The sequence below is a fragment of the Diplotaxodon limnothrissa genome, linkage group LG13, assembly GCF_057381915.1.
Source record: "Diplotaxodon limnothrissa isolate DT_005_m linkage group LG13, D_limnothrissa_male_GT1.1, whole genome shotgun sequence".
NCBI classification, from domain to species: domain Eukaryota; kingdom Metazoa; phylum Chordata; class Actinopteri; order Cichliformes; family Cichlidae; genus Diplotaxodon; species Diplotaxodon limnothrissa.
The window spans coordinates 9,311,123-9,336,576 of NC_140608.1; the positions used below are offsets into that span (position 1 = coordinate 9,311,123).

The 25,454-nt window shown below is 39.8% G+C and overlaps 2 protein-coding genes across 4 annotated transcripts; one reads left to right on the forward strand and one right to left on the reverse strand.

Moving 5' to 3' along the window:
- The first annotated feature begins 4,741 nt into the window (after nucleotides 1-4,741).
- On the forward strand, nucleotides 4,742-13,389 carry cuzd1.1 (CUB and zona pellucida-like domains 1, tandem duplicate 1). The gene is made up of 18 exons (XM_085369388.1): nucleotides 4,742-4,766; nucleotides 4,846-4,944; nucleotides 5,180-5,212; nucleotides 5,311-5,409; nucleotides 6,630-6,668; nucleotides 6,757-6,855; nucleotides 6,997-7,044; nucleotides 7,126-7,224; nucleotides 7,422-7,451; nucleotides 10,829-10,927; nucleotides 11,020-11,052; nucleotides 11,138-11,279; nucleotides 11,448-11,653; nucleotides 11,868-12,043; nucleotides 12,141-12,371; nucleotides 12,458-12,618; nucleotides 13,000-13,244; nucleotides 13,343-13,389. Exons 1-18 carry the CDS (start codon nucleotides 4,742-4,744, stop codon nucleotides 13,387-13,389), a joined length of 1,911 nt encoding a protein of 636 aa, XP_085225514.1.
- A 386-nt stretch (nucleotides 13,390-13,775) lies between these two features.
- ikzf5 (IKAROS family zinc finger 5) lies at nucleotides 13,776-18,402 on the reverse strand. 3 transcript variants are annotated; one of them, XM_085369135.1, is made up of 4 exons: nucleotides 18,362-18,402; nucleotides 17,620-17,786; nucleotides 16,696-16,872; nucleotides 13,776-16,619 (listed from the first exon to the last, which is right to left on the reverse strand). In XM_085369135.1, exons 2-4 carry the CDS (start codon nucleotides 17,750-17,752, stop codon nucleotides 15,655-15,657), a joined length of 1,275 nt encoding a protein of 424 aa, XP_085225261.1. In that variant the 5' UTR covers nucleotides 17,753-17,786; nucleotides 18,362-18,402; the 3' UTR covers nucleotides 13,776-15,654. The 3 variants fall into 3 exon arrangements, with proteins under 3 accessions (XP_085225261.1, XP_085225262.1, XP_085225259.1); XM_085369136.1 differs by having other exon boundaries at nucleotides 16,696-16,869; nucleotides 17,958-18,381; XM_085369133.1 differs by having other exon boundaries at nucleotides 17,958-18,381.
- Nucleotides 18,403-25,454: the final 7,052 nt, after the last annotated feature.

The window sequence follows — 25,454 nt, forward strand, 5'->3', positions numbered from 1 at the left end:
GCCGTCCGATTGGGTTCTGGAATGTGGGGCCTCCCTGCTGCTGCGGAGTCAGGGCGGTCTGCTTCTCTCCACCTCAGGGAAGAGGGTAACACCACCTGGGTCTGGGTGCAGTTTCCCCCTCTAGGGGCAAGGGTACCCAGACCTGGGCTATAGAGTATGCTTGGGGAGTGTGATTGTGATGTGCAGTGTCTATTTATGTCTGTCTCCACGTTGGGTGAGTGCTGACTATTTGCATATGAGAGCATGAGGGTGGGAATGGATGTTTGTATCTGTGTGCGCCTGTTTGTTTGTGTCTATATGTCAGGTCGGGTATCAGACGCCACCTCTCTAGGGTCATCTCAGGCCCTCCTACCAATTAAGCATATTAGGTGATGTGCATCTCTGTAATGTGAAGGGGTGTCGTCTAATGACATCAACACCCTATGTCAGGTGTGCATAATTATTAGGCAACGTCCTTTCCTTTGGCAAAATGGGTCAAAAGAAGGACTTGACAGGCACAGAAAAGTCAAAAATAGTGAGATATCTTGCAGAGGGATGCAGCAGTCTCAAAATTGCAAAGCTTCTGAAGCGTGATCTTCGAACAATCAAGCGTTTCATTTAAAATAGTCAACAGGGTCGCAAGAAGCGTGTGGAAAAACCAAGGCGCAAAATAACTGCCCATGAACTGAGAAAAGTCAAGCGTGCAGCTGCCAAGATGCCACTTGCCACCAGTTTGGCCATATTTCAGAGCTGCAACATCACTGGAGTGCCCAAAAGCACAAGGTGTGCAATACTCAGAGACATGGCCAAGGTAAGAAAGGCTGAAAGACGACCACCACTGAACAAGATACACAAGCTGATGGATGGGCCCGTGGCTGGATTGGTAAAGGTCAGAGAGCTCCAGTCCGACTCAGACGCCAGCAAGGTGGAGGTGGAGTACTGGTTTGGGCTGCTATCATCAAAGATGAGCTTGTGGGGCCTTTTCGGGTTGAGGATGGAGTCAAGCTCAACTCCCAGTCCTACTGCCAGTTTCTGGAAGACATCTTCTTCAAGCAGTGGTACAGGAAGAAGTCTGCATCCTTCAAGAAAAACATGATTTCCATGCAGGACAATGCTCCATCACACGCGTCCAAGTACTCCACAGCGTGGCTGGCAAGAAAGGGTATAAAAGAAGAAAAACTAATGACATGGCCACCTTGTTCACCTGATCTGGACCCCATTGAGAACCTGTGGTCCATCATCAAATGTGAGATTTACAAGGAGGGAAAACAGTACACCTCTCTGAACAGTGTCTGGGAGGCTGTGGTTGCTGCTGCACGCAATGTTGATGGTGAACAGATCAAAACACCGACAGAATCCATGGATGGCAGGCTTTTGAGTGTCCTTGCAAAGAAAGGTGGTTATATTGGTCGCTGATTTGTTTTTGTTTTGTTTTTGAATGTCAGAAATGTATATTTGTGAATGTGGAGATGTTATATTGGTTTCACTGGTAAAAATAAATAATTGTAATGGGTATATATTTGTCTTTTGTTAAGTTGCCTAATAATTATGCACAGTAATAGTCACCTGCACACACAGATATCCCCCTAAAATAGCTAAAACTAAAAACAAACTAAAAACTACTTCCAAAAACATTCAGCTTTGATATTAATGAGTTTTTTGGGTTCATTGAGAACATGGTTGTTGTTCAATAATAAAATTATTCCTCAAAAATACAACTTGCCTAATAATTCTGCACTCCCTGTGTATTTTTTGTCTGTTTGTTTTGTTAGTTTTTGTTTTTTGCCCTTTATCACTGTTCCTCTTCCCTGCTGTTTTTTCCCCTACCTCTTTCTTTCTCCCTTTTCTTTCCCCCAGTCATGTCTATCCCATGTGTAGTAAGTGAAAATAAAATAAAACAACAACAATGACAACAAAGGTGAATCAAATAGACCAATATGGCAAGGCCGGGATGGTCCATTTGGTAAAGTAAATTTGTTGGGCATCTTTCTTTGCCTTTAGACAAGAATTCTGATGGCAAAAGAACCAAAAAAAAAAAAAAAAAAAAATGCAATTTAACTTTAATCTCTTAAACCCTGTTTAAAATTCTCATTTTTCAATTCATTTTAAAATTCTCAGTGAAAACCCCTCCAGATTTACTCAGCTCCTTCCCTAGAATCCAAATTTGAAAATAGTTACACCTTTATAACAGTTATTCAGCAAACACTGATGTTATTGAAGTTGATATTAGAAAAAAACTCAGCTTTATTATCAAGTTCCTGAAACTCTCATGTATATCTTAAGCAAATACATTAAAACATATCCTAAAACTAGACTGAAAAATATTTGCACACCTTTTATTATAATTAAACAAGTGTGTGGTTCTCATGGAAAGGATTAATGGGTAATCTCACTAAACATTTGGTGATATCAGTAATTTTGTAGGTGCTAAAACAAAGTGTCTGAGTCGGCTGCTGAGTATATAAGCTGCAATGCTCAGTACCTCTGACAAATTGGAAGGTGAACGAATACAAACATGTGGACTCTCTTGTTCCTTTGTGGTGTGCTCATCACACATCAGGTGCAAGGTACTTTCCATTCGTTTCTTATCATGCTTTTTTTCTTTTTGGATTTTCAAGCAAATTTGTTATTTTGTCATTTGATATTTTCAACAACATTTGCAAGTTGATGGCTTGTCGGTGCTGCATTTGTAGTCTGAAATTGATGTTATCTTTATGTCATTATCCATCAGGTGTAGATCGTGGCGACGCTGCTCGTTATTGGTGGACTACAGCAGATTATTGGGAAACTTCAGGAGATTATTGGGAAACTACACCAGGTTATTCAGGTAAAAGGAAAGATATATGGTACTGTCTTTGTCTATCTTAATATTGTTCATTTAATCGCTGTGGTCAACAGTTTACATCAAATAACAGTCATGAACAAAACAGAGTATTAGAGAGATTTTTTAAAATGGACATGAAAGCTAAATGTATAAAGGCTAATTTACACACTGAAACAGTTAATTTACACAAACTGACATAAATGTAACAATGTAGCTGGAATTAAGAAATAAGTGCTACAAGTTAAAGTTTTTAAAACATGTTTAGCGCCATCTTTTTCAGTACAGAACCTGAGTTGGTTGGTTGCAATCAACTGACTTACATTAGTTCATATAGCTAACTAATAACAGAACCAGCTAAAAATCTCTTTTGTTGTAAACTGGTTGGATGTACTTGGGAAGAGAAAGATTATTTTATTGAATAAAAACCACTGATAGCATCGGCTGATTCTGACTCCAGCTAGTAGATCCAGTGAACCACCTGTCACCTGACTCAAACAGGTTCTCCTCCACACTGGTCTCTTTTATGAAGTGCTTTAGAAACCCGAACATTACGGCTAACAGCTAGATTTCCCTGTGTCAGAGCAGCTAGCTAAACAGCTAAGAGCCACTTACTGCTAAAGGTAATGAGACAACACCTACATACAATTTTTTTTTCAATGCACCCGTTGCTGATGCAACAAATGCAAATTGTGCAATACATTCATGATTCTGGGCCAATTTGTTTTCTTTAGAATTTATATATATGACACATGCATATAAAGTTTATAAATAATATTATAGTTCTGGATATCTGTTTATGCTGTAGCAGTTACAATCTTATACATTCAAACAACTAAAATGTTAAACTCACTGTCCACAAAACTTATTGTTAATTGATTAGCTTTTTAACATTTATTTAATAGATTTTTTTTAATGACTCTGTGTTATTTCAGGATGTGGTGGTTACCTGTATGGCAGCAGTGGCAGTTTTTACAGCCCCAACTATCCAAACCTGTACCCAGACAATTCTGACTGTATATGGTACATCAGACCAGGCAATCAAATTATTCAGCTGGAGCTGTCAGATGTAAAGTAAGCAAGTATTTTTCCATACCTAGGATGAGTGTGATCACTCTTTACTTTGGTTGTATTATGGTGACTTTTAATTCAAAGTTGTGTTCTTGGTTTGTGTTAATCACAGCACTGAGTGTGGATATGATGATGTTTACGTCTATGATGGCTCCAGTACTGGAAACCGGCTTCTGGGAAAGACATGTAACAACACCAAAAACAACACTTTCTATTCCACCAGTTATTATTTGACTGTGCGCTTCAGGAGTGATGGCAGTGTAAGAAACACAGGATTTCATGCTTCTTACAGAGTTGTGTGTAAGTCACACCTGTTATGATACCTTTATAAATAAAGTTAGGTACCATGTCTACAGTTTATTTGTGGATTTTATTGTCAGTGAAAGAAAACAAACAAGCAAAAAAGAAGTAAAAATCATAATCTTGAGATTTTAATTAATGGGAATTTTTTTTGTCTTTTTTGTCTATCCTCCTTGAAGCTGGAGGTTCCTGCATTCACAACTGTGGTTACCAGGTTGGATATTGCTCTTGCTCTTCGAGCTGTGTATACAGAGGGGACTGTTGTTATGACTACGAAGGTAAGCAATGCTGAAAAGTGCCAAAACGCATTTATTCAGGGCCTGTATTTAATGACAATTTGCGCAACTTGTACTTTATTTTGTGGAACGAGGTATACAAACAAAATACGATAAATAATTCATGAATAAGAAAATATAGTACCCAAATATTTGAAAACAGCATGATCAGAGTATGTTTCTTTTTCTTCTTTCCTGACCCAACGTGCCTGTTATGATACACACAAACATAAAAGAAACTAGATCTTAAAATCTTTATCCCACAGATCACTGCGGATCCACAACAGTAACAGATATGCCAGAAACAGATGCAACAACAGGTAAATAAAAAGAATTAAGTAAAGATGCTGTTTAAAAAAAAATTAGATTAAAAGCTATAAAGTAAATGTTGTCTTCCAGATCTGTACTCATGTCTTTACAACTGTGGCTCACACCTGGGAAGCTGTTCCTGTACTAGCTCTTGTGAATACTACGGCAACTGTTGTCATGACTACTACTGTAAGTATTCTGTCCTTCAAAGCTCAGCAGAAGGAGGCCCTGCTCACTATGATCACACTTTACAATGAAAATAATTTTTTCTTGCACTACAGGTGTGCTGCCACACTTCCAACGGTCTCACACTTACCCAGCCTATTAAACAGTCACGTTTATTCAAAAACAAAGGGGTGGGGTGGGGGGGAGCCAAAGATAAACTGTTGAGTTTTAATCTGTATGGTTTGCTCCTTTGTTTCAGCTTACTGCCCAAGCACAGGAGATCCAGTCACAGGTATAAAAGTCTGTATGGGGAAACATTTTTAAAGCAGCAGCTCAGTAAAAGCCATCTCATAGATTTTTTTAAATACTGTATCTCTCTCTGTTTTCAAGATCAGCCATCATGTCGTTACAACTGTGGCATGCACCTGGGAAGCTGTTCATGCAGAAGCTCTTGTCAATACAATGGTGACTGTTGCTATGACTACTATGGTAAGTGGCAAGTCTTACAGATCAACGTTGTTAACCGTCTCTGCAGCCATCTCTTGCAGGAGCAAACAGTCTGTCAGATTCCAGTGTAATGGTTTTCTGAAAATGACACATGACATTGTGACTTTGTGTTTAAAGAGACAATTTTCTTTGGCCTTCAGTGGGATATACTGTATGCATCTAGATTGTTTTGGTTGCTCAGTTTTGGAGATATGTCTGTCATGTTTTGAATATAATGAAACTCCCTTGTCATGCTAAGAAAGACAAATAAATGAGTAATAAACATAGTTTTAAAAAAAAGGAAAAGATCAGCCGTAATGTCTCTTTTCAGAAATTATGACCCTTGCATAATGGGTCATAATGCACAAACCTTGTTATGAGCAGCTTTATCCACTGACCCATACTTGCTTGTGTCTGTGTGTGCATCCTGGTAGATCTGCTTTTCCTTCTGCAGAATGATATACTTGGTAGTTGCAATTTGGTAGAAGACAAACAAACAAACAAAAAAACCCAACAACAACAACAACCAACTGCTTACTTGTTTGTGCTCATCTGAACTTGGGTTGCAGTGGCAACAAGCTAATGCAAGATATTCCAGACATCCTTCTCCCCAGCCTCAATTTCCAATTCCTCCTGGGGGATCCTGAATCCAGGCCTTATTAGAAATGTAATCTTTGCAACACATTCCCTGGGGTCTCCTCCAAGTTCAGCGTGCCCAGAACACCTCTGAAGATAGGCAACTAGGAGTGATCCAAACAAGATCAGAATCACCTCAACAGGCTCCTTTTGACATGTTGGGGAAAAGAAAGTCCCTGCATGAAACTGCTCAAAACAAGGTTTTACAATATTTCTTTGACAAACCTGGTCCTGATTTCTGAACAGAGACATTCCTGTTGAGTTTTCAAAAATATTTTAGTGCTTTACACACCACAACACAATTACCATTTAGTTCCATTATATACTGTATAAGAGAAGGGAGACATCTGCACAGCGGACGTCTCCAAAACTGAACAATCCAGATAAATAAATGGCACTCCAGGCTGGAGGGAAAATTAGTGTTTGTAATTTTAAAACTGCCCCCATCAGACTGCAAAGCAACAATTTTTGTTATATTTTTTGGAGAGTGTGGGAATTATGTATCTAATTCCCACATCCACAATAATGCCCAATTATTTAAATACTATGTTTTATTTAGAAAACCTTTTCTTCTTTCTGTCAAATAGATTACTGCTCATCAACCACTACGTGGCCTGATGTTACAGGTGCAAACCCTTACTTAATTTTTAAAAAAATCAATAGTTTGATATTTAATGATTTGCCTGTAGTCTTATGTCCCCATGTGTTTTCTAGCTCAGCCTTCGTGTCGATACAACTGTGGCTGGAGCATGGGAAGCTGCTCCTGCTCAAGCTCTTGTGAATACTATGGAAATTGCTGTTATGACTACTACTGTAAGTGTTCAGCCCATCGAATTCATTAGTGCTCATATTAACATAATGTGAATAAGCGGTTTGTTAAACAAGCACATTAAATAAGTAAGAAAAGGTTAAACTGGCAAAAAGTCAAAATATTTTCTTTCCTCTGTCATGTAGCATACTGCCAATGGACTACTGACATGCCCACTACCATGCCTGTTACAGGTATGACAATCTCTCAACAGACTGAATGACAAAAAAAAATTAAACACACCAATTATTCAAACACACTTTTACTCCCCACAGAACAGCCTTCATGTCAATACAACTGTGGCTGGAACATCGGAAACTGCTCCTGCTCAAGCTCTTGTGAATACTATGGAAATTGCTGCAATGACTACTACTGTAAGTAAAGCTCAGACGAGAACGTCACTGCAAATGGTGATCACAGTTCTTGCTCAACAGTATAGTGTATGGCTATAAAATTCACTGTATTTGCTGTATTATTTAAATCAACTTACGATGATGCCCATAAAATAAGTAAATTCCTGACAGTAAGTAACTTGATCTAATGTTGTAATTATTTTCTTCACTTCTTCTAGATTACTGCCAGTCTCCTGACTTTACCACAGGTACGAAAACCTCAGTGACCTTGAGTAAAACCAGAAACTGTTAATGCCTCTGGCGAGAAAGCTTACTGAAATGATTTCTTTTTTTTTTTTTTTTTTTTTTTTTTTTTTTCTTTTTTTTTTTTTGGAAAAGTCAGTGTTGTGTTAGTAGCAGTGGATAGTTTGTATGCATTTTGCACTTTACTGTCACATTTTTCTCCTTTCATGTAATAAAATAATTTAAAAAGTTTTTTTACTGTGGTGACGTCATTCGGGGCGACTGGAATCGATAAGGGAATCGTTTGCAAAAATGGCAAACAATTCCAAGGAATTGAAACAGTGGGAACCGGTTCTCAACAAGAACCGGGTTTCGATACCCATCCCTAGCCATGTGTGATTTGGTATTTGCATTCATGAGCAACTGAAATGATATAGCTTATAAAGTGGCTGGTGAGTGTACGCCTTAGACATCCATGCATCTATCTTGTTTGTCAAAAATATTTGTGTTAGATTGAAACAAATTCTTCCTATGCTTCACAAAATTAAACTTCTAAATTATGGTTTACATGTGTTCACTAAATTGACATACCCTATGCAACACAGAAAGATATTTTTGCTTGACAATTGGCTAAATTTTTTAAGGCTTACGTACAGTATGTGTGACTCTCAGAGAACACATATCACCTTTACTGGCTTCTACAACTGAAACACTACTGAATTGATTTTCAGCATGCCCAGACTAAGTAATCCTGTTTGTGTAGCCTTCCGTGCTTATTGCTGCAGTGATTCTTTGGCACTGAGAGGAATTAAATAAAATGAAAACGGAAAGGGAGACTTTCAGGAGCTGTTCCATTTTAAGGTGATACAATTCAAAGCTGAGAATATTCACCTGCAGCAAGCAGACAAAGAGCTCCTAGATAAGAGAAGAAAGCAGATGCCTTAACTGCACTCCTCCAGCTCAGCTTCTCCAGAAATGCAAAGCTTAAATGAAATCAAAATGAGTTCCTTTTCAGGACTCATTAGCCTGCTGAAACATTTTTGTTTTGATGTCACCTTTCTTTTTATTTATTTCTGTTTGTTACCTGTGCAAATCTGGACAATAGTGTTACCTCAGCATTACACAAACCAAAGGTATCAAACACATCCAGGCTTAATTTGTTTTTTAATGTCTTTTTCTTTATTGTTCAAAGCACTGTGGGGATAGTAACATTGTCACCCTTTTTCTGGAGGTGATGAGCTCATTGTGTGTGTACATCTGTTGTAGGTCATGATGATGTATAAGCTACAAGAGTCTTGTATTGTTCTCAACACTGATGACAGGCAGGACATGCTTTATCAGATGTTTACACTATTCCCCAGCTCCTTTTGATATTAGCTTCAGTGTGTGGTTACTCTCACACTGCAAATACAAAAGAGGACAACCAGAGAATTACTTATTAGCCATTCATTTGAGAATAACAACATTATATCAGTGCCTTCCCAAACTCACTGCTCTTTTGTGCTGTGACACAGTTTGGTTAAAGTAAAAGAAACAACTTTATTGGGTGCTCAAACATACCAGGTTTGGGTGGGTTTGCTGAAATGACTGATACTCTTTCACAAGTACAACAAAGAACTCAATAGCCAGACACAACTGTTAATATCAAATTCATTGTGTAGAATTATAATGACAAGAAATTATTTCAGCTTTCCCTTCTCAAATACAAAAGATGAACATTAGGCAAGTTATGGATTTAGGTAAGTCCTTAACTCTCTCCTGAGCAGATGTCTTTAACATGGTGAGTGAGTGCATTAGCTAAGCATTCCAGTAAGGGATCCAACAAGCACACTAACTGGATTATCTATGTGGAAGGAGAGGATATGCAGGTAGGTAATAACAAAAAGTGTTTTCCAACACAAGATGAGCAATGCTTTGGCACTGAACGATAACTGACCTGAACAATCTACAGGGAGCATGACATACTTTTTTTTTTTTTTTTTTTTTTTTAAATGACATCAGAAACAGCAGTATGCGACATTACGTGATGGCAGAGCTTCAGTTCATCCTTTGTCATTTTTTTTTTTTTTTTTTTTTTTAATAAATAGGACAGGGGGAATGAATGAGAGAGAGAGGGGGAGAGAAAGAAAGAAAACCCAAGGGGAGAAGAGACGGTGAGAAGGGGGGGGAAGAGAGACAAAAAAAAAAAAACAAAAAAAAAAAACTCCTGGGTCACCTGTATGGAGAAAAAAAAAAACAAACAAACAAACAGAGGAGACAGCAAACAACAAAGAGCAACATAATAATAGAGAAAACAAAGCACCATCACAATAAACTAGCTAGTCATAGATATCAGTATTTACTAAGTAATAAACGATATTGTGCAGCACGCAAGATAGACAGCGCACAGTGTGCTTTGAGGCAGCAGCCAAGAAAGCTTTAGTCCGCGTCTGTGAATACCCATGTGTGCATACCTGTGTGGATCAGCATGCTTGCATTCCAAAGGTTTCTCCATGTAATGATCTGCTAGGGAGTGTGGGGGGGCCACAGCCCCGTCCTCCAGGGTGTGAAGCGGGTATGGAGGAGATCAAAACTCCAGACATCCAGAGGCCCCCAGAACACAAGAGACCATGGAAGACCAACAGAGGGGCAGCCGCGCCACTGTTCCAGTAAGAGCTGAGGAGAGTCCCAGATGAGGGCTCACTCAGCAGCCGCGGAGCAGAAGCCAGGGGGGGTTGCAGTGACGCGCCCGTGAGCTCCGCCGGCCCCCAGCTGCGCCTGAGTGACCGAGCCCTAGGCCGAGAGGCCGGGGGCACCCCACCTCCAAAGGGGCCCGAGCGAGCCCCAGGCCCCAGGCCCCGACAAGCGGCCGCCAAGGAGTGAGCCGGTGTGTACCCGGACGCCCACCCCCAGACACAAAGAACCACCAACACACCGACACCTGAGGGAGTCCGCCACCGGCAGGGGAAGTGGTGGTGGGTGGAGATAGGCCTCCAAACCTTGGAGGGCCTGAGGTGTCCCCAGAGAGGTGGCGTCTGATACCCAACCTGACATATAGACACAGACATACAGGCACACACAGGCACAAACATCCATTCCCACCCTCATGCTCTCATATGCACTCACTCCACACTCAACCAACGTGGAGACAGACATAAAGAGACGCTGTACACACAATCACACTCCCCAAGCGTACTCTACAAACCGGGTCTAGGTACCCTTGCCCCTGGAGGGGGGAATTGCACCCAGACCCAGGTGGTGTTACCCTTTTCCCTGCGGTGGGGAGAGGCAGACCACCCCGACTCCGCAGCAGCAGGGAGGCCCCACACCCCAGACCGCAGTCGGACGGCCAACTCCTCCTACTAGCCCTCCCGCTCCAGCAGGCCGCAGAGAATGGGGGTGAAATGATTTCTGTGTCCCTCAGCTCAACCCTCATGTCGATACAACTGTGGCAGTTACATGGGAAGCTGTTCCTGCTCAAGCTCATGTGAATACTATGGAAACTGTTGTTACGACTACTACTGTGGGTATCTGGTCAAGCAATCTCAACATACATTTATTGCAATATTACTTAAAAAGAAAGTATCTAAAACCTTCATTTCTCCCTTTAAACAGCCTACTGCTTAGTCTCAACTAGGGAGCCAACAGGTAGGGTCCTCGATGTGCAGAATTAGTCTGGAGCAGTTTTGGTCATTGCAGTGACACTTTTTGCTATTTTATTAACATTCAACAGGGTCATGTGGAGGCAATCTGTTTGGCTCTGGCACCTTCTCTAGCCCTAACTATCCCAGCTACTATCATGACAATGCCTACTGCATGTGGCAACTAAGAGCTGCATACGACCAAAGAATCTTCCTGCAATTCACATTCCTACAGTAAGTAAATAGAAAAATGAGCAGCATTGTTATGTGAGGCACAGATGGATCAATCATGTGAAGACAGAAGTTACATGCAGATCTTCTTTTTTTAAAATCTAGATCTATGTTTCAACTTTTAAGCTAATTTCTAATTTATGGCTTTTATTGTGTTTAAAAAAAACACAGGCTGGAAAACTGCTGTTCCTGCGACTACATTGAAATCTATGATGGGCCATATGTTTATTCACCATTTTTGGGCAAAGTCTGCAACAACAGTCTGAGCACTTTCTTCTCCACTTCCAACTATATGACTGTGGTCTTCCGGACTGACGGTTCTATGGTTGGTCGAGGTTTCAACGCCGAGTTCACGAGCTCTTTGACACCAAGCTCAGGTACGCTTATTAGGAAGTAAAAGTCGGGCTATTTTGGCCTCTGCTTCTTTGATTATATCGTTTTTCTTTTTTAAAACATCATGCATATCTGTACCATTTTTCATACTGTAAAAAGTGGCTGAATAATAATTCAATAAGAACCAAAATGTAGGACCGACAAACCCTGAAAAAAATTCAAGCTGCTGTACCAATCTTGTTAACAACATGCTGTCAGGTCGAGTGGACTGCTCCTCAGACAACATGAACATCGTGATTGAGAAGTCTTACTTGAACAGTTTGGGTTATGATGGTCACAGCCTGTACCTGAACGACCCACACTGCAGACCCCAGATTTCCTATTACAATGTGGTCTTCAGTTTTCCTCTCAACACTTGTGGCAACACAAGAGAGGTAGGAACCCCAAAACTTTCTAAAAACAACAAAAAAACCCCCCATTAACAGCAGTATTTTATAATTTTCAAAACAACTGATCTTCTTCCCTGAACAGTTTGAGAATGGCAAAATTGTGTACACAAACAGTCTTCGTGCCTACAACTCCAACTACGGCGAGATCACACGCCAGTCTAACTTTAAGCTAAACGTCAACTGCCGAATGGAGGAAGACTCGGTATCTCAGATTTTATACGAGGTCCGTGAACTAGAGAACACCACCATAACGGGCACAGGCAGATACAATACCAGCATGGTTTTCTACCAATCCAGCAGCTTCTACTATCAGGTGTGTTTGGGCAGTGAAGGTTTGACTAGAGAGAAAACTCCTATCGTTATAGTTATATGATGCTGATAATTTTCTTTCACGCTCAGGTGACTCAATTTCCATATGAGATAACACTAAACCAGAACTTGTATATTGAAATCGATATGAGGAGAGGTGACAGCAGTCTGGTCCTCTTTATTGACACCTGTATAGCATCACCATCAGCCTTTGATTTCCAGTCAAGACCCTACTACTTGGTTCGCAATGGGTAAGATAATGAGTGCCCTCCACGGGTCAGTTTAATTCGCTAACTACACTGGTTTTTGTCCACAATAAGAACAAAGGGATTTGTGTTGTAAATACTAAAACTCCCAGTGAAAATAACTGAAAAAAGTACAATATTTAATAAGCACTATAATTTAGTATACTTTTGAGATATCTGTAGCTTATACTCCAGCTATGGTTACTTTAAACATTAGGATTTCACAGATACAATTTAAAAGATACAATGATCTCATAAAAGGACATTATTTTATAATAAATTAATTGTTCCACCACTTTATCTAAATAATGGTCTCTTTTTGTAAGCAAAAAACAAACCAGTAATGCGTGTATTTTCCAGTAACATCTCTTTCTTTATCATTCTCAGTTGTCCAATAGATAACACCTACTATGCCTACACTACTGGCACCAGCCCGTTTGCTCGTTTCACTTTTAAGGCCTTCCAGTTCTTGCGGGCCACAGAAGACGTGTACCTCCAGTGCAAGGTCCTAATATGTCCAGCCTCCGACTACAACTCCCGCTGCCGCCGCGGATGCACCAAACGAGTGGCCAGAGACGTGGGGTCTGAACATGAGAGTGAAACTCTGGTTGTGGGTCCCATTCACCTTTTAGGTAAGTGCGACTTTGTACTTTGTTTTGAATTCTTGTGCTAGAAGAACAAAAAGTGAACAAAGTATCTGACTATTACTTACTTTTTTTTTTATTTCTAGACCCTGAGAAAAAGGAAGATGCGAATGATGAGCAGAAAGAAACTTAAATCTTCTCCACTTCTCTCCCTCTTCTTCACACCTTCACTCTAACACTGAATATTATCCACCCTTTCTTTTTTGTCCTTTTCTTGCATTACATGAATAAAGGCATCATCAAAAGACAATATGTGTTTTTGTTCATTATGTCAACTGTCATCATCCTGTAATAAAAGGACAGTGGTTGATTTTTGTTCTTGAAAACAAAACAAACAAAAAACGAAACAAAAACAAGAAGACATACCACAACTCAGTTAGAAAACACTTTACTTATAAATTAGTTAGATTAATCCATCTCACAATGATTCACCATCCCAGAGGGATGTCACCGCCAGAAGGCTTAAACATTCACGATTACCTACGAACCTACGACACAATGAGAGAACATAAGGCAGTCATTACTGGATGCCCCCATTACTGGTAAGTAAGGTAACAAGGTGGTCCTAAAAACAGATAACTATGTTCTTCACACATGTTGCTAAGCAACAGACAACAGTACCCAAGACACAGGACAATCTCGCTAAAGGAGCAGTCTTAACTGCGGCATGGTTTTGCTCGACACTGAACATCTATCCAACCATTCAGAATACAATACTCAGTAAATATTCAGAAAAATCACTGGGATCAATATGATGAATTGGAAATCTCAGCGTGTGTAAACACAGAGGCTAAAACGTGGCAACCCAGTGCTACGTGGCCATTCTGAATGTGTTCACATGACACACAAGACTTTGTAATTCTGTCCTAAACATGGAGATACTGGATATTAAAGTGACTTCATACAATATCGAAAGGTCAGAAAGTGACATGATGCAGTTAAAAGGGTCCACAAAACCCTTCTGACAAAGTAAGTGGAGCTACTAGGATGGATTTCGGGAAACGGCACTCTCTGGAGGAACTTCAAAACAACAACTTCAAATATGGTCTAGGTTGACAACTTAGCTGGCTGACCAAAAACCAGTGATACACAGTTTGGCCAGATTTTACTCTCAATGCCATCTTTATAGTACAGCTGGCACTGATTCTTACGTTAGTTAGCAGCATTCATGTAGCAGAATTTTGGCAAAAAATCAAAAATAAATCATGGCTACCATAGAAAACTACAATGGCCAAACTTTTTTTTCCTAAGGTTCTGGGTCTGTTGGTTACAATAAGAAGAGGCTAGTGTAACAATAAATCTATTCATCTTCAAAGTAACAGTCCTTTCTATCTACTCAAGAAAGTGACTATATCAGGCACTGCAAAGAAATTGTAAAAATGCACCAAGCACTGAAATAATTTCTACAAGGCGGCTTAACAAAGATACCTCAAGGCCAACAGTGTCACTCCTGAGTTAGTAATATTAGAGCAATACTTGGTTAAAGCTCCAGGAGTATTGAGAATTTATTTGTGTGGAGTTTCTTTTTTTTTTTTTTTACAACTTTCTAATTTTGGGAAAGGGACATGTTGTTAATGCAAATTTGATATTCTAGTAGACCTTCCCTCTTTCACTCTCTTGGCAAGCAAGCAAATATTATGCAGTACTGTTTACAGAGATTTCAGTGAATACAACACTGAACACTGGGCGCTGTCAGTGTTACCCCTCATCCTGTAAGATGCCTCTATGGCATCAATTTCAAGTTTTGAAACTTGACGTCTGACCTTGAACTTAAGGTCAACGTCACTGGGATGGGAGCTGGGATTTTTTGCAGGATACACCCAGGGTATCAATTTCAAAATCCTATGTTGCCTCATTCTTGCAGCGTTTCACCTGTTCCATTCCCAAATGCAACATTAAAAGATCATCTACAAGAAACTGCCAAATAGCTGAAAGTTATTCATTCAGCAGTCACTGGTTTTACCTTGTAGAAAAAATCTGATCCGTTTGCCTGTGGGGGAAAGGTCCACTTTGAGCAAAGTTCTTTTTCTTTTTTATACCAAAGGAAAAAGAAGATTGAAACCAACATGGTAAATTTAGTAGCCTTGAATAAAGTGTCTTACATTTCACTACATAGTCAAGCTTTTTCCTGATCAATAGGTGAATGTCACTGCAACTGCTGTCACAAATAAATTCTCAACCTGTTAAAAACACTGACCATCCCTTTGTAATACACTTGAATGGGCACCTTTAACTATACAAAATTCATCTGAATGTTGCTATTTTCCTGTTTAAGTACAACTTTCAAAGACAAGGCTACATAAAGGCCAAATGAAAGATAAATAAATAATATTACTATAGAAATAATAAAACATAGGGGTCCATTAAAAGTTCTTTTAAAGTTTTCCTCATTCATCCATTACTTGTGTTGCCCGCGTGCAAAGTGGCAGGCAAAGTCGTACTTGCTCTTGCACTTGTGGCCGCAGATGTTGCACTGGAATGGGTTCTCGTAGCCATGGCAGCCCATGTGAATGGTGTAGAGGATGTTGTCAGGGAAGTAGATATCACAGTGCTGGCAGTGATGCAGCATGTGGGGGTCCTGAAGTGGGGCGGACAGGCCGGGAGCTGGCGTACTGGGCTGGCTGTTGGAGATACTAGGGGTGCTGGTGCGCCCACTGTGCTCGCTGCACGGTCCCGCTCCAGGACTGCAATTACTGTGGGGAGGAGCCCGGGGTTCTGGGGGGATTGGGGATGAGGAAGAAGCATGGGCCATATTGGCTGTCACAGCAACAGGAGCCGTGGCAGGGTGTGGCTGCTGGATGAGGAATGGCTTCTCATCAATGATAGACTCTGCTCCTGGAGACATCGAAGGCTGAGTCTGGGGCTGGGACTCTGAGGGGAGACTGGCCAACTGGCCTGCCAGAGTAGACAACTGGTTCAGGGGGTTATCCACGACCATATCATGGTGATGGTGATTTTGGTTTGCGGAGAGAGCGTCCTCGCCTGCTCGACTTTGATTATCATAGGTTTCCTGACGTAAGTGGGGCAACTCATGGGAGAAGTCGTTCACATTGTCAGCCTTGTGCACCACCATAGAAGGGGGGCTGAAATTGATAAGGAGCCTGCGGCCATAGCCCAATGAACTGGCTTTTTTCTGTAAAACACTCAGCATCTTCTTATGGGACAGTGAGCGGGCGCCTTTCATTGGCAGGAGTTTGTGACGTCTCCGGCGATGGTGTGACAAGTTGCTACGATCGCTGCAGCGGAATGAGCACAGCTCACACTTGTAAGGCTTCTCGCCAGTGTGCGATCTCATGTGGGCCTCCAGGTGACGCTCGTAGGCCGAAGCAAATGGGCAGAGGTGGCAGCGGTGAGGTTTCTCTCCTGTTCAAAAGAAAACAAGCTGAGCACCAAAATCTCATCAGTGTTACCTCCTGGAGATTAGCCGTTTTAATCTTACCTGTGTGAATTCGAATGTGTTCAATGAGCCGTGCTGTGCCTCTGGTAGCATAGTTGCAGTAGCGGCACTTGAGCTTGCCATCATAGGTCCTCTCGAAACCATCTACCAGGATCCCTGAGTTGTCCTCCAATGACATGTCCACTGAGGGGTGATCCAGTCCATTCTGACTGCAGTCTGCTTATAGGAAAATTAAAATGATTTTTTACATAGACCAAAAATAAATAAATACATACATACATACAAAATAACAATAACTTCCTGACCCCTGCTTGCCTGCAGCAGTTGTGGCAGTTTTAGGGTTTGGGATGGGGTAGGGGGTTAGGGTCTTGTATTGGACTTCCAGTGTCAACAGCATCTTGGCTTTGCACTACTTACGTGAAATCAATTACTAATCCCTCATAGTTGTTTTACAGATTTTACACTGGTACTTGCTGAGTTGATACAATTTAAACTTCACCTGAATGGAAGGACTTGTCCTTGTGCGGTAGGTCTTGAAAAAAAAAATTAATATCAAAATAATTCAACAAAATTACCTTGTCAGTTATACAGCACCATCTGGAAATGCAAAGATTTTGTTCTACATGGACAGTAACATCTACTGGTATTTTTTTTTAAATCTTTTGTAGTACCTGTCATATTTGCTCAAACTAGAAGTAAAAATTTAATTTAATTTTTTTAATCTTTGTGATTTTCTTGTCAGTCGGCCATATAAAAAAAAAAATCTTCAAAACTATTTAATAAATGAAGCTAAAATTTCACAGCAATAATTGTATATGTCCAATCCTTGAACCATAAGGTTTTTAGGCATATCTGAGATGGTCGAGCAGAAGGCCTACGGGGATTTGAGATGGACTCATCCTGATTCAAACTTCACCACAAAGCACACAAAATTAATAGAGCGTTACAAACACAGCTTCTTGTTACCTGCTGGCAGCTCATCCGCCTCCTTGACGCCGCTGACAGAGCCTGATATCATGTTGACATGTTGAGTCTGCTGGCTCAGATACTCCTGAAAATCCTTCACAAAGTCCAGCGTGTCCGGTTTTTCCTCCCCCATCGAAAGAATGTGCGAGTGATGCAAAGGTCCAACACTAAAAAGACGTTCAGACACGTGTTACTGACCAGCAAAGACGAAGACACGCGAGGTCGGAAGAACAATTTTCTGAACTGTTTAAGTAAAAGATTACAGGAAAACAACCGGATTTGAAAAAGTCAAAGCATGACCATCATCAGCTAGCGGATTTTAAAAGAAGCACACCCACCTCTTCAAAGCTAAAACAACGACTTAAATGTTTCGATGGGTTTGATCTGAAATTCTGTTTTGTGGTAATCCAGACACACAGACAGGATAACCCTGGGATAATATGATTGACAAGCAGGAAATCGCCGCTTTCCGACGTCTGCTCCGTCTGTCCTACACGGTGCTCCTCATCTTCGCGATGTTGTTACCAAAGCTACGCTACGCTACATTAGCCGAAAAGCTAACTTTAGCTTATCTTGAAGAAAGCATCTCTGTTAAAGAGCTACCCCGGATTTCTGGTCATCATTTACGCTTAACTAGATCCTCAATAATACCGGAGCGATTAAATGTTTCCCTCTGTCGACAAACTAGTAATTATTCACACGAAAAAGAAGCCTACTAAATCAAAACAATAGCCCATTTTACCAGGGTTAAAGTTCACTCTGTGTTCGTCCGCAAAAACCCTCCTGCCACAGCTACGGTGTAAAACGAGAGTTCCTACGAATAAAGCTCTAACAAACCCAGGAACGCGTGATATGTTAGTTACAGATACAAGAGGCCACCGTAGCTTCTTGTCGAGCTAGTTGTACTTTTTTTTTTTTTTAGGAGAAAACAGCTTACGGTTTGACGTGACGTGCAGGCAGTATGATTCTGGCTCTCTGAGAATTCCTAGGAAAATGTGAAATATGTTCAGCAATTTACTGAATTAAGAGCAAACATAGACGGAATTTGAGTATATAAGGAAAAAACAGAGTTTGTACAATTCTAACGATCTTGAAAGTCAATATTTGGTATGACTAACTTCTTTCTTCACCATAGCTTGAACTTTCTTAGACCAGCTCTCTTGTAGTTTCTTTAAGTAGTCTCCAGGAATAGTTCTCCAGACTTCTTAAAAGACATTAAAAGTCTTTCTTTCGAGCTTGCTTGCCTTTTGTTCCATTCTCTATCAAGATCATCCTACACTGCTTCAGTAATATTGAGGTTCAGGCTCTGGGGAGGCCAAACCATGACTGAAAGTGTTCTTTTGTGCATGTGTGTGTTTTTTCTATGTAGATACACTGTAAAATCTAATATTGAGTTTAATTAAAAATATTAAGTAGACTGAACTCAAATTTTAACAATTTGTTATTAGAACTCAATTTAAGTAAGTTACCAGTACTTTTTATTCAAAAAGCTGATCAACTCAATTTATTTGAGTCATTTAACTTAGAAAAACGAAGTAAGCTGGAAATGTTGCTTCTCAGTGTATTCTTTTACTGCACTATCAGCGTGTTTTGAATTATTGTTATGCCAAGAAATTAATCCATTGCCAATCATACTTTTTCTAAATTACATTGAAAGCTGGATTAAAATTTGATGCCACTGTATTCATAATTCCATCAATTTTGAGAAGATGCTCCAGACCACTGGCTTAAATGCAGCCCCAAACCATGACAGAACCTCTAGCACATTTTACAGATGGCTGGAGACCCTTTCTTTTGAAGGACACACACCATGTTAAGATATGCCAGGAAATGACCTTATGCTTTTCAAACTGTGTTATCTTTGGCATTTTGATTGATTCAACTAAAAAAATAGAAACAAATTATATGTTTTTAACACTGTGCTGGTAGTAAGTACCTAAAGATAAAATTTAAAACTGGGTCATTACTAAGTTGTCTGTTATGTGAAGACCCAATACTGTATTATCCCTTGAGGTAAATGGATTTTTATGAATGACTCATAGGTCAGTTAGGTGGCTTAAACCAAAAAAAAGTATTACTCATTCAAGTCTGGAAACTTGGAAGACAAATACAAAGAAACTGGAGGTAGCTGAAGGCTTTTGCACAGTACTATAAAATCTTGTTTTAGATATCTTGATAGCTACTTAAAAATGCTTAGGATTTAAAAAAAAAAGAAATCCTATAATTGTGTTGTTATTTCCCAGTACAGTTGTTATTCAAGCACACTGTCATGTTGATATGAATCACCCATCTCTTGCCATAAGCTAAAAAAAAGTTAAAAGATAGCCTGTCCATTCAAATCCATGTCAAAGCATATTTTCACATGTACATCTTGCAGTTATGCGCAAGAGGCAAATGAGGCACAGCAACTGCAATACTGTCAAAAGCTATCGACTCATTCATGTTTCATCACAATCAATAATTTACTAGTACGCGCCTAATGAAGATCACATTCCCCCATTTGTGTCAAAGTTGTAGAAGAACCACTGAAGAGAAGATAATAAATGACCAAAGTAGAGTGAGACCACTGTATCCTTTTACCATGTTGAAACTACTGTCAGGCCATTAGTACTGCAGCAGTAATGTAAACCTGTTGCTGGTGAACCCTTTGTAACATGAGTTACTCAGTACTGTATTCTTTATAAGGAGTATGGTGTGTCTGTGAGTCACTTTAGAGAAGTAAGAGTATTTAAACACGATAATATAATGGTTTTTGATGTGCATTTGGTTGCATGTGCTATTGCCTGGAAACATGTAAATACAGTTTAACAATTTGGACACTAGGTGGTGCACATGCCTCAGTGGTGAAATAAGTTCTTTCCATTCTCATTTAACCGCATGCAGTTTTTAAACAAAAGTACTCCACGTGACGCAACATACAAAGCAAACACAGTAATCTTCACAAGTCCAGAGTTCATTTTATTCGCCATGTTTACGCAGCTCAAAGCTGTGCCCAGGCACGGGAAGCTCAGTGTACAGTACCCTACAGTGTGCGTCAGCTCCCAGTCCCAGGGACAGCACGAACAGGACCAGCGGAAGACATGACAGTCGACCTCATCAGTTGAACCATGACCACCGGAGCAGCCAATTACATCACCTTCTAACAGCCTGTCCACACTAATGTTATTTTATTGCAATTTAATTATGCTCAGGTTTCCTCTGGGGCCTGATCCTGTTGAATAATTTACACGCAGCCACAATGATTTGTCGCCACCAAAAGACAAAGTGCGCACTTCTCTGTGCTCTCATTTGTTTCAGTAGTTTTGTTTTTAATTCCTGCCATATCAATTAGTGAAGCAATAATCTTGTGTTGTACTTCCTGCTAAACATTTCCTAAAGTTAGAACCAATGAGGCCTTTCACTTTGAAGGTGTAATTTATTAAGTCTAAAAATACTTAAGGTTCAAACTTAATTTTGCATTAATGCAATGCTCAACAGTGAGCAATGTATTATAAGACTGACAGCAGGTGCTACTCTAATAGAGTTTATTTGGACTTACATTTACACATGGTATGTGATTTTATATGACTTTCCTATGTAAAAGGATGTGTTGAAGCTTACTGTCAAACATTGTACAAACAGACACATGGATTCTACATCAAAATTTTGGTCTATTTGAATCACAATCACTCATATACTTAACATTTTCTAAAGGTCTGACTTGAACTCAAAGCCTTTACATGACTAATCTAATTTATATGAGTGAGTTTGAATATACACAGTCTGCCACATGTAAAATTTGCGCCGGGATAACACCTGCCTTTGAGAAGGCTACAGTGTTATCCACTTACTCTGATTCACATTTAAAAGGCCTGAATGAAAAGGTTCCCTTCTCCTCTTAACCGCTTGATTTACAGGCTGTTTGTGGTTTAATGCCACACGGGACAATTAATTTGCTCTTCCTCTCCTGAAAGAAATTGGAATTTAATTTAGAGAAGGCCTTGACCAGTTTTTTAAGACTTGGTGTCATTTGTTGGGCTTGTGTAAGAGCTGCATTAGAGATCACCCTTCTGGAAAAGCTTTTTAATCCTAGACAAGTGCAGCCATAGTAACGGTAGACGGGAGCCTCTTGGAGGGAGAAAGGTGAAGGGGGACTTTGACGAGATTTATTCTTCTTCTACTGAGACTGTTTCTTTCTTGAGGTCTCCCGCTCCACGTGGAGCATTTGAAAAAGAACTAAGAGGTGGGGGATAGGATAAAGGAGGTATATATTAAGCTTTTCTTTCCTCTCACCACTTAATTTCCTTGCAGGCGCGCCTTGCGCTGTTGTAATGAATGTAATTGCCGCCTTTGATGAGAATGCTATTATCTGGATCACACTTTACATGGGCAAACAAGACTGCCTCTCCCTCCACCTCCACCGCCCATTTAACTCAGCAGTGAGACCCCCCAATTATGCAGGGAACAAGTGGCTTTTCATAAAACCAGCGTGTCGCTCTTGATTGGTGAGGCTTGGAGCTAGCTACATGTGGACAAAGGATAGATTAGATTTGATATAGGCACACCAAAAACCCCATTTCCTTGATTAATTTCCTGCATGCCTCACAGAAAGGTCCCACTTTCTCCTCACTGAATTCTATCTCTCCTTTAAAGACAAACTTTCATCTTATGATAGATGTGGCAACTCAATGGACAGACAGACACTTTATTGACCCAAGTTTGACCATAGCTGCCTGGGCTGCAGGAGAGAATATGAACAAAAAGAGAAATGTTTCAGTTCAGTGGGGAGGATGGGCTTATTTTTCTTACAAAACCTCAACAATCTTTGTGATCCTACAGTATTTTCGCCTTGAGCTGGGATCAACTCACGTTTTGTGCCAATCCTTTTGTGTTTTAATGTCATCACCCACAGCTCGCGGACACAATTGAGGCCGTTCACTCATTCTGGTGTTCTCTCTTTCACACACCCACACACAGGCACACAAAAGCACACTAAACACCCATTTGATAATAGTGGCGAACAGATATGATGGGACTTTATGAGGCGATGCGTGATAAAGCCGCTGCCACCTTAGGAAGTCTAAGCGTGTTCTTCTGACTCCCTTATTACCGTATTAAAGCACCTCTCGACAAATTCACACACATCTTAGCCCAAATCTCAAACTGGAGTGATTCTGTCCAATATTCCACCGAGCTGAAATATCCAGAACAATCAAATAGACTGTCACAAGTGACAAATTATACTATTACTCCTCAAAGATTGTCATCCTTGAAATGTATTCATAGCCATTTCTTCTTTATCGCTGAGTGATTATTCCTCTAAGCAAGCAATTCCCCCAATGATAAATTGGTAATCAATTCATTTGACTGTTGTGCTCAAAGAAAGGCTGCAAGGGACTGGCAGCATTGGTCAGTCTCATTCACTTGCATATGTATCCAGCACTAACTCATGGTGTTGCTGAGTATGATGGATGCCATCATACCCACCACCTCACTCTTAAAGGTTTATACCATCAGAAACAGGTTGTCATCCGGACCCAGTCACGAACGAGAAAGAATTGGCCAATATTTTTGACTGAAGTGGCATTTTAGCAGTATTTATTTGATGGTCCCACTACCAAAACCGTGGACCACAAATAAAGAAGATGGTATAATAGCTTTTGACTGGCCAGCTAGCTCCCAACTTGAAATGAAGTGTCCAGTTGTGAGTTATCGTGGCCAAACGTCATTTGTACAGCCTGAAAAGTGGGGACATTTTTCTACCTTGTCACTCTCTTGCTATAGCTCATTGTCCTGAATGATGCCTCTGAACGCACAGTTGCCCTAATACGAGCGTTTCACTCTTGCTGCAAGAAGACTGATAATGGATTAGCCTGTCCATAGGAAGATAATATAGTGCATCCACTGGCACATCCTTAAATACCTATGGGGAACACAGAGCGTCAACTCTCAGCATGCGTGATACACTGCTTAAAAAGAGACTTCAGTTAACCAATGTCTTTAGCAATTAGTCTGCTAATTGTTTTCTAAAGTAATTAGGATATGAATTAATTTTGCTGTATTTAAAATTGAACATTAATGTTTCCTATAACTCAAAGTAAAGTTTTCATATTGCTTGTTTGACCTGATTAGTCATCAAAAGCTCAACGACAGTTAGTGAACTAGTCACGCAGCATATCCTGCATGTTCGCTCTAGAAACTACTTAAAAGATTATCTGATATGAAAAAGGAGTTTGATTATTCTTCTTTCAATTGGCAGTTACATGATTTCAGTTTGACTTTTAGTATTTATGTTCACTTTTGTTGGTTTTACCTCTCAAATTACAAATTGATGCTATTTTTTTACATTTTCTTTGAAAATACTATATTCATGTCATTTACCCGTTTCATTTATCATGTCTTAATGCTATGAAACAACTTCTTACTAATTTATTATTGTAAGGTAGCACAGAATATGAATAAATTCCCCCTACCATCTCTTTAAGTAGAACACAAAGTCCCAGTGTAATGAAAAATAAGACATAACAAGAAAAATTGTCCTCTTTTTAATTCTGAGTGTATAAATACATAAACCTAGGAGAAATATTTTTTTTCACCCATTTCTGTTGTCCAAAAAACCAAAAACAAACCCAAACCTGAATAATGCTCTGTTATTTATCGATATCAAGTTGTTAACAAAGCAGGTCCCAGTATTCCTGGATCTGAGTGGCTATTGAGTTTGAGTAAAGAGTTGTCTGAATTGGACAGTTGTGCTAATGTGAAGGAAGTTTTAGATTAATGAGGCTTCTGCCCTTTGAGGATATTGATCAAATGCAATCTGGCCAGAAACGATTTCCCATGCTCCCCTGTAATATTAATAATGTATCAACGTCACGAACAAAACTGGCCACAGTATTCCTTCGGGCACCTACAGGATAAAAACCCCAAAGATCCCAGAAAGGTGAGGGACACTTAAAATATCAACTGAGTTTTAATGTTTGTGTGACTGGCTTAGAGCTGCTTCCTTATCTCTGCTGTGTAGAGCTTTGAAATGGACATCTCTAATAGGAGCGGACATCCTAGATTATAAAATCGGCTTCAGCCGTTTGAAGGCAGATCTGTGATATGCTTTTATTTTTTAAATCTCACAAAGATACATAGTTGATACATACTTGAAAATAATTAGTGTACAAAACTTTACTTCTTGAAGTTGTTCATTGGCTTAAAGGCAAAGAAAAAGGACGGAAGGAGTTGCACTCATGTGTGTTATGTAACAACTGACATCCTATACAAAACCGAACAGATTAAACAGACAATATCAAAGTTCAACAGAACACTTTGAAATAAAGGAAATGTTATTTGTTTCAGAAACAAATCCAATTTGAGGGTAATTTTAATATATTTATAATTTAAAACTAGAAAAACAGTAAAGATGTCAAGATAAGAGGAAAGAGGTTCACTTAATTTTAATTTACAGCCACTAGCTTTGACAATATTCATCATTACAAAAAGTGTAACGTAATGAGCAGAGTCAATAGGCTTAAAATTATTGATTAAACCAGTCTGACCAGTTTCCCATGATCCCCTGCTGTTTACTTTGTTCTTTTCTGACATTAGCCAGAGGCTAATGGGCTGATGGGACTGTCTTTTGCCCCACGGCGGTGGTACATATTCAGTGCTTCATGTGTGGTTTTTCAGCAAGATTACACAAGATTACACAAAAACCACAAAGATAAATTTGGTAGCACAGTGAAGCATGGAAAAGGAAAAACTCTCAAAATTCTTTAATAGTGGGGAACTCGAACATTCATCTAAAATAAAATAAAATGAAATAAAAAAAAATATTAGTAAACTATTTTCAGAAAGACAAGGATCCC

Bases quoted from the DNA above. Each gene is read 5' to 3' on its own strand.
- cuzd1.1 (XM_085369388.1), top strand. From the start codon at position 4,742: ATGCCAGAAACAGATGCAACAACAG. The intron at 5,213-5,310 runs GTATAAAAGTCT...TCTGTTTTCAAG, and splicing joins CACAGGAGATCCAGTCACAG to ATCAGCCATCATGTCGTTAC. The intron at 12,619-12,999 runs GTAAGATAATGA...TATCATTCTCAG, and splicing joins TACTACTTGGTTCGCAATGG to TTGTCCAATAGATAACACCT.
- ikzf5 (XM_085369135.1), bottom strand. From the start codon at position 17,752: ATGGGGGAGGAAAAACCGGACACGCTGGACTTTGTGAAGGATTTTCAG. The intron at 16,873-17,619 runs GTAACAAGAAGC...TTTTCCTATAAG, and splicing joins GGCGGATGAGCTGCCAGCAG to CAGACTGCAGTCAGAATGGA. The intron at 16,620-16,695 runs GTAAGATTAAAA...TCTTTTGAACAG, and splicing joins ACACATTCGAATTCACACAG to GAGAGAAACCTCACCGCTGC.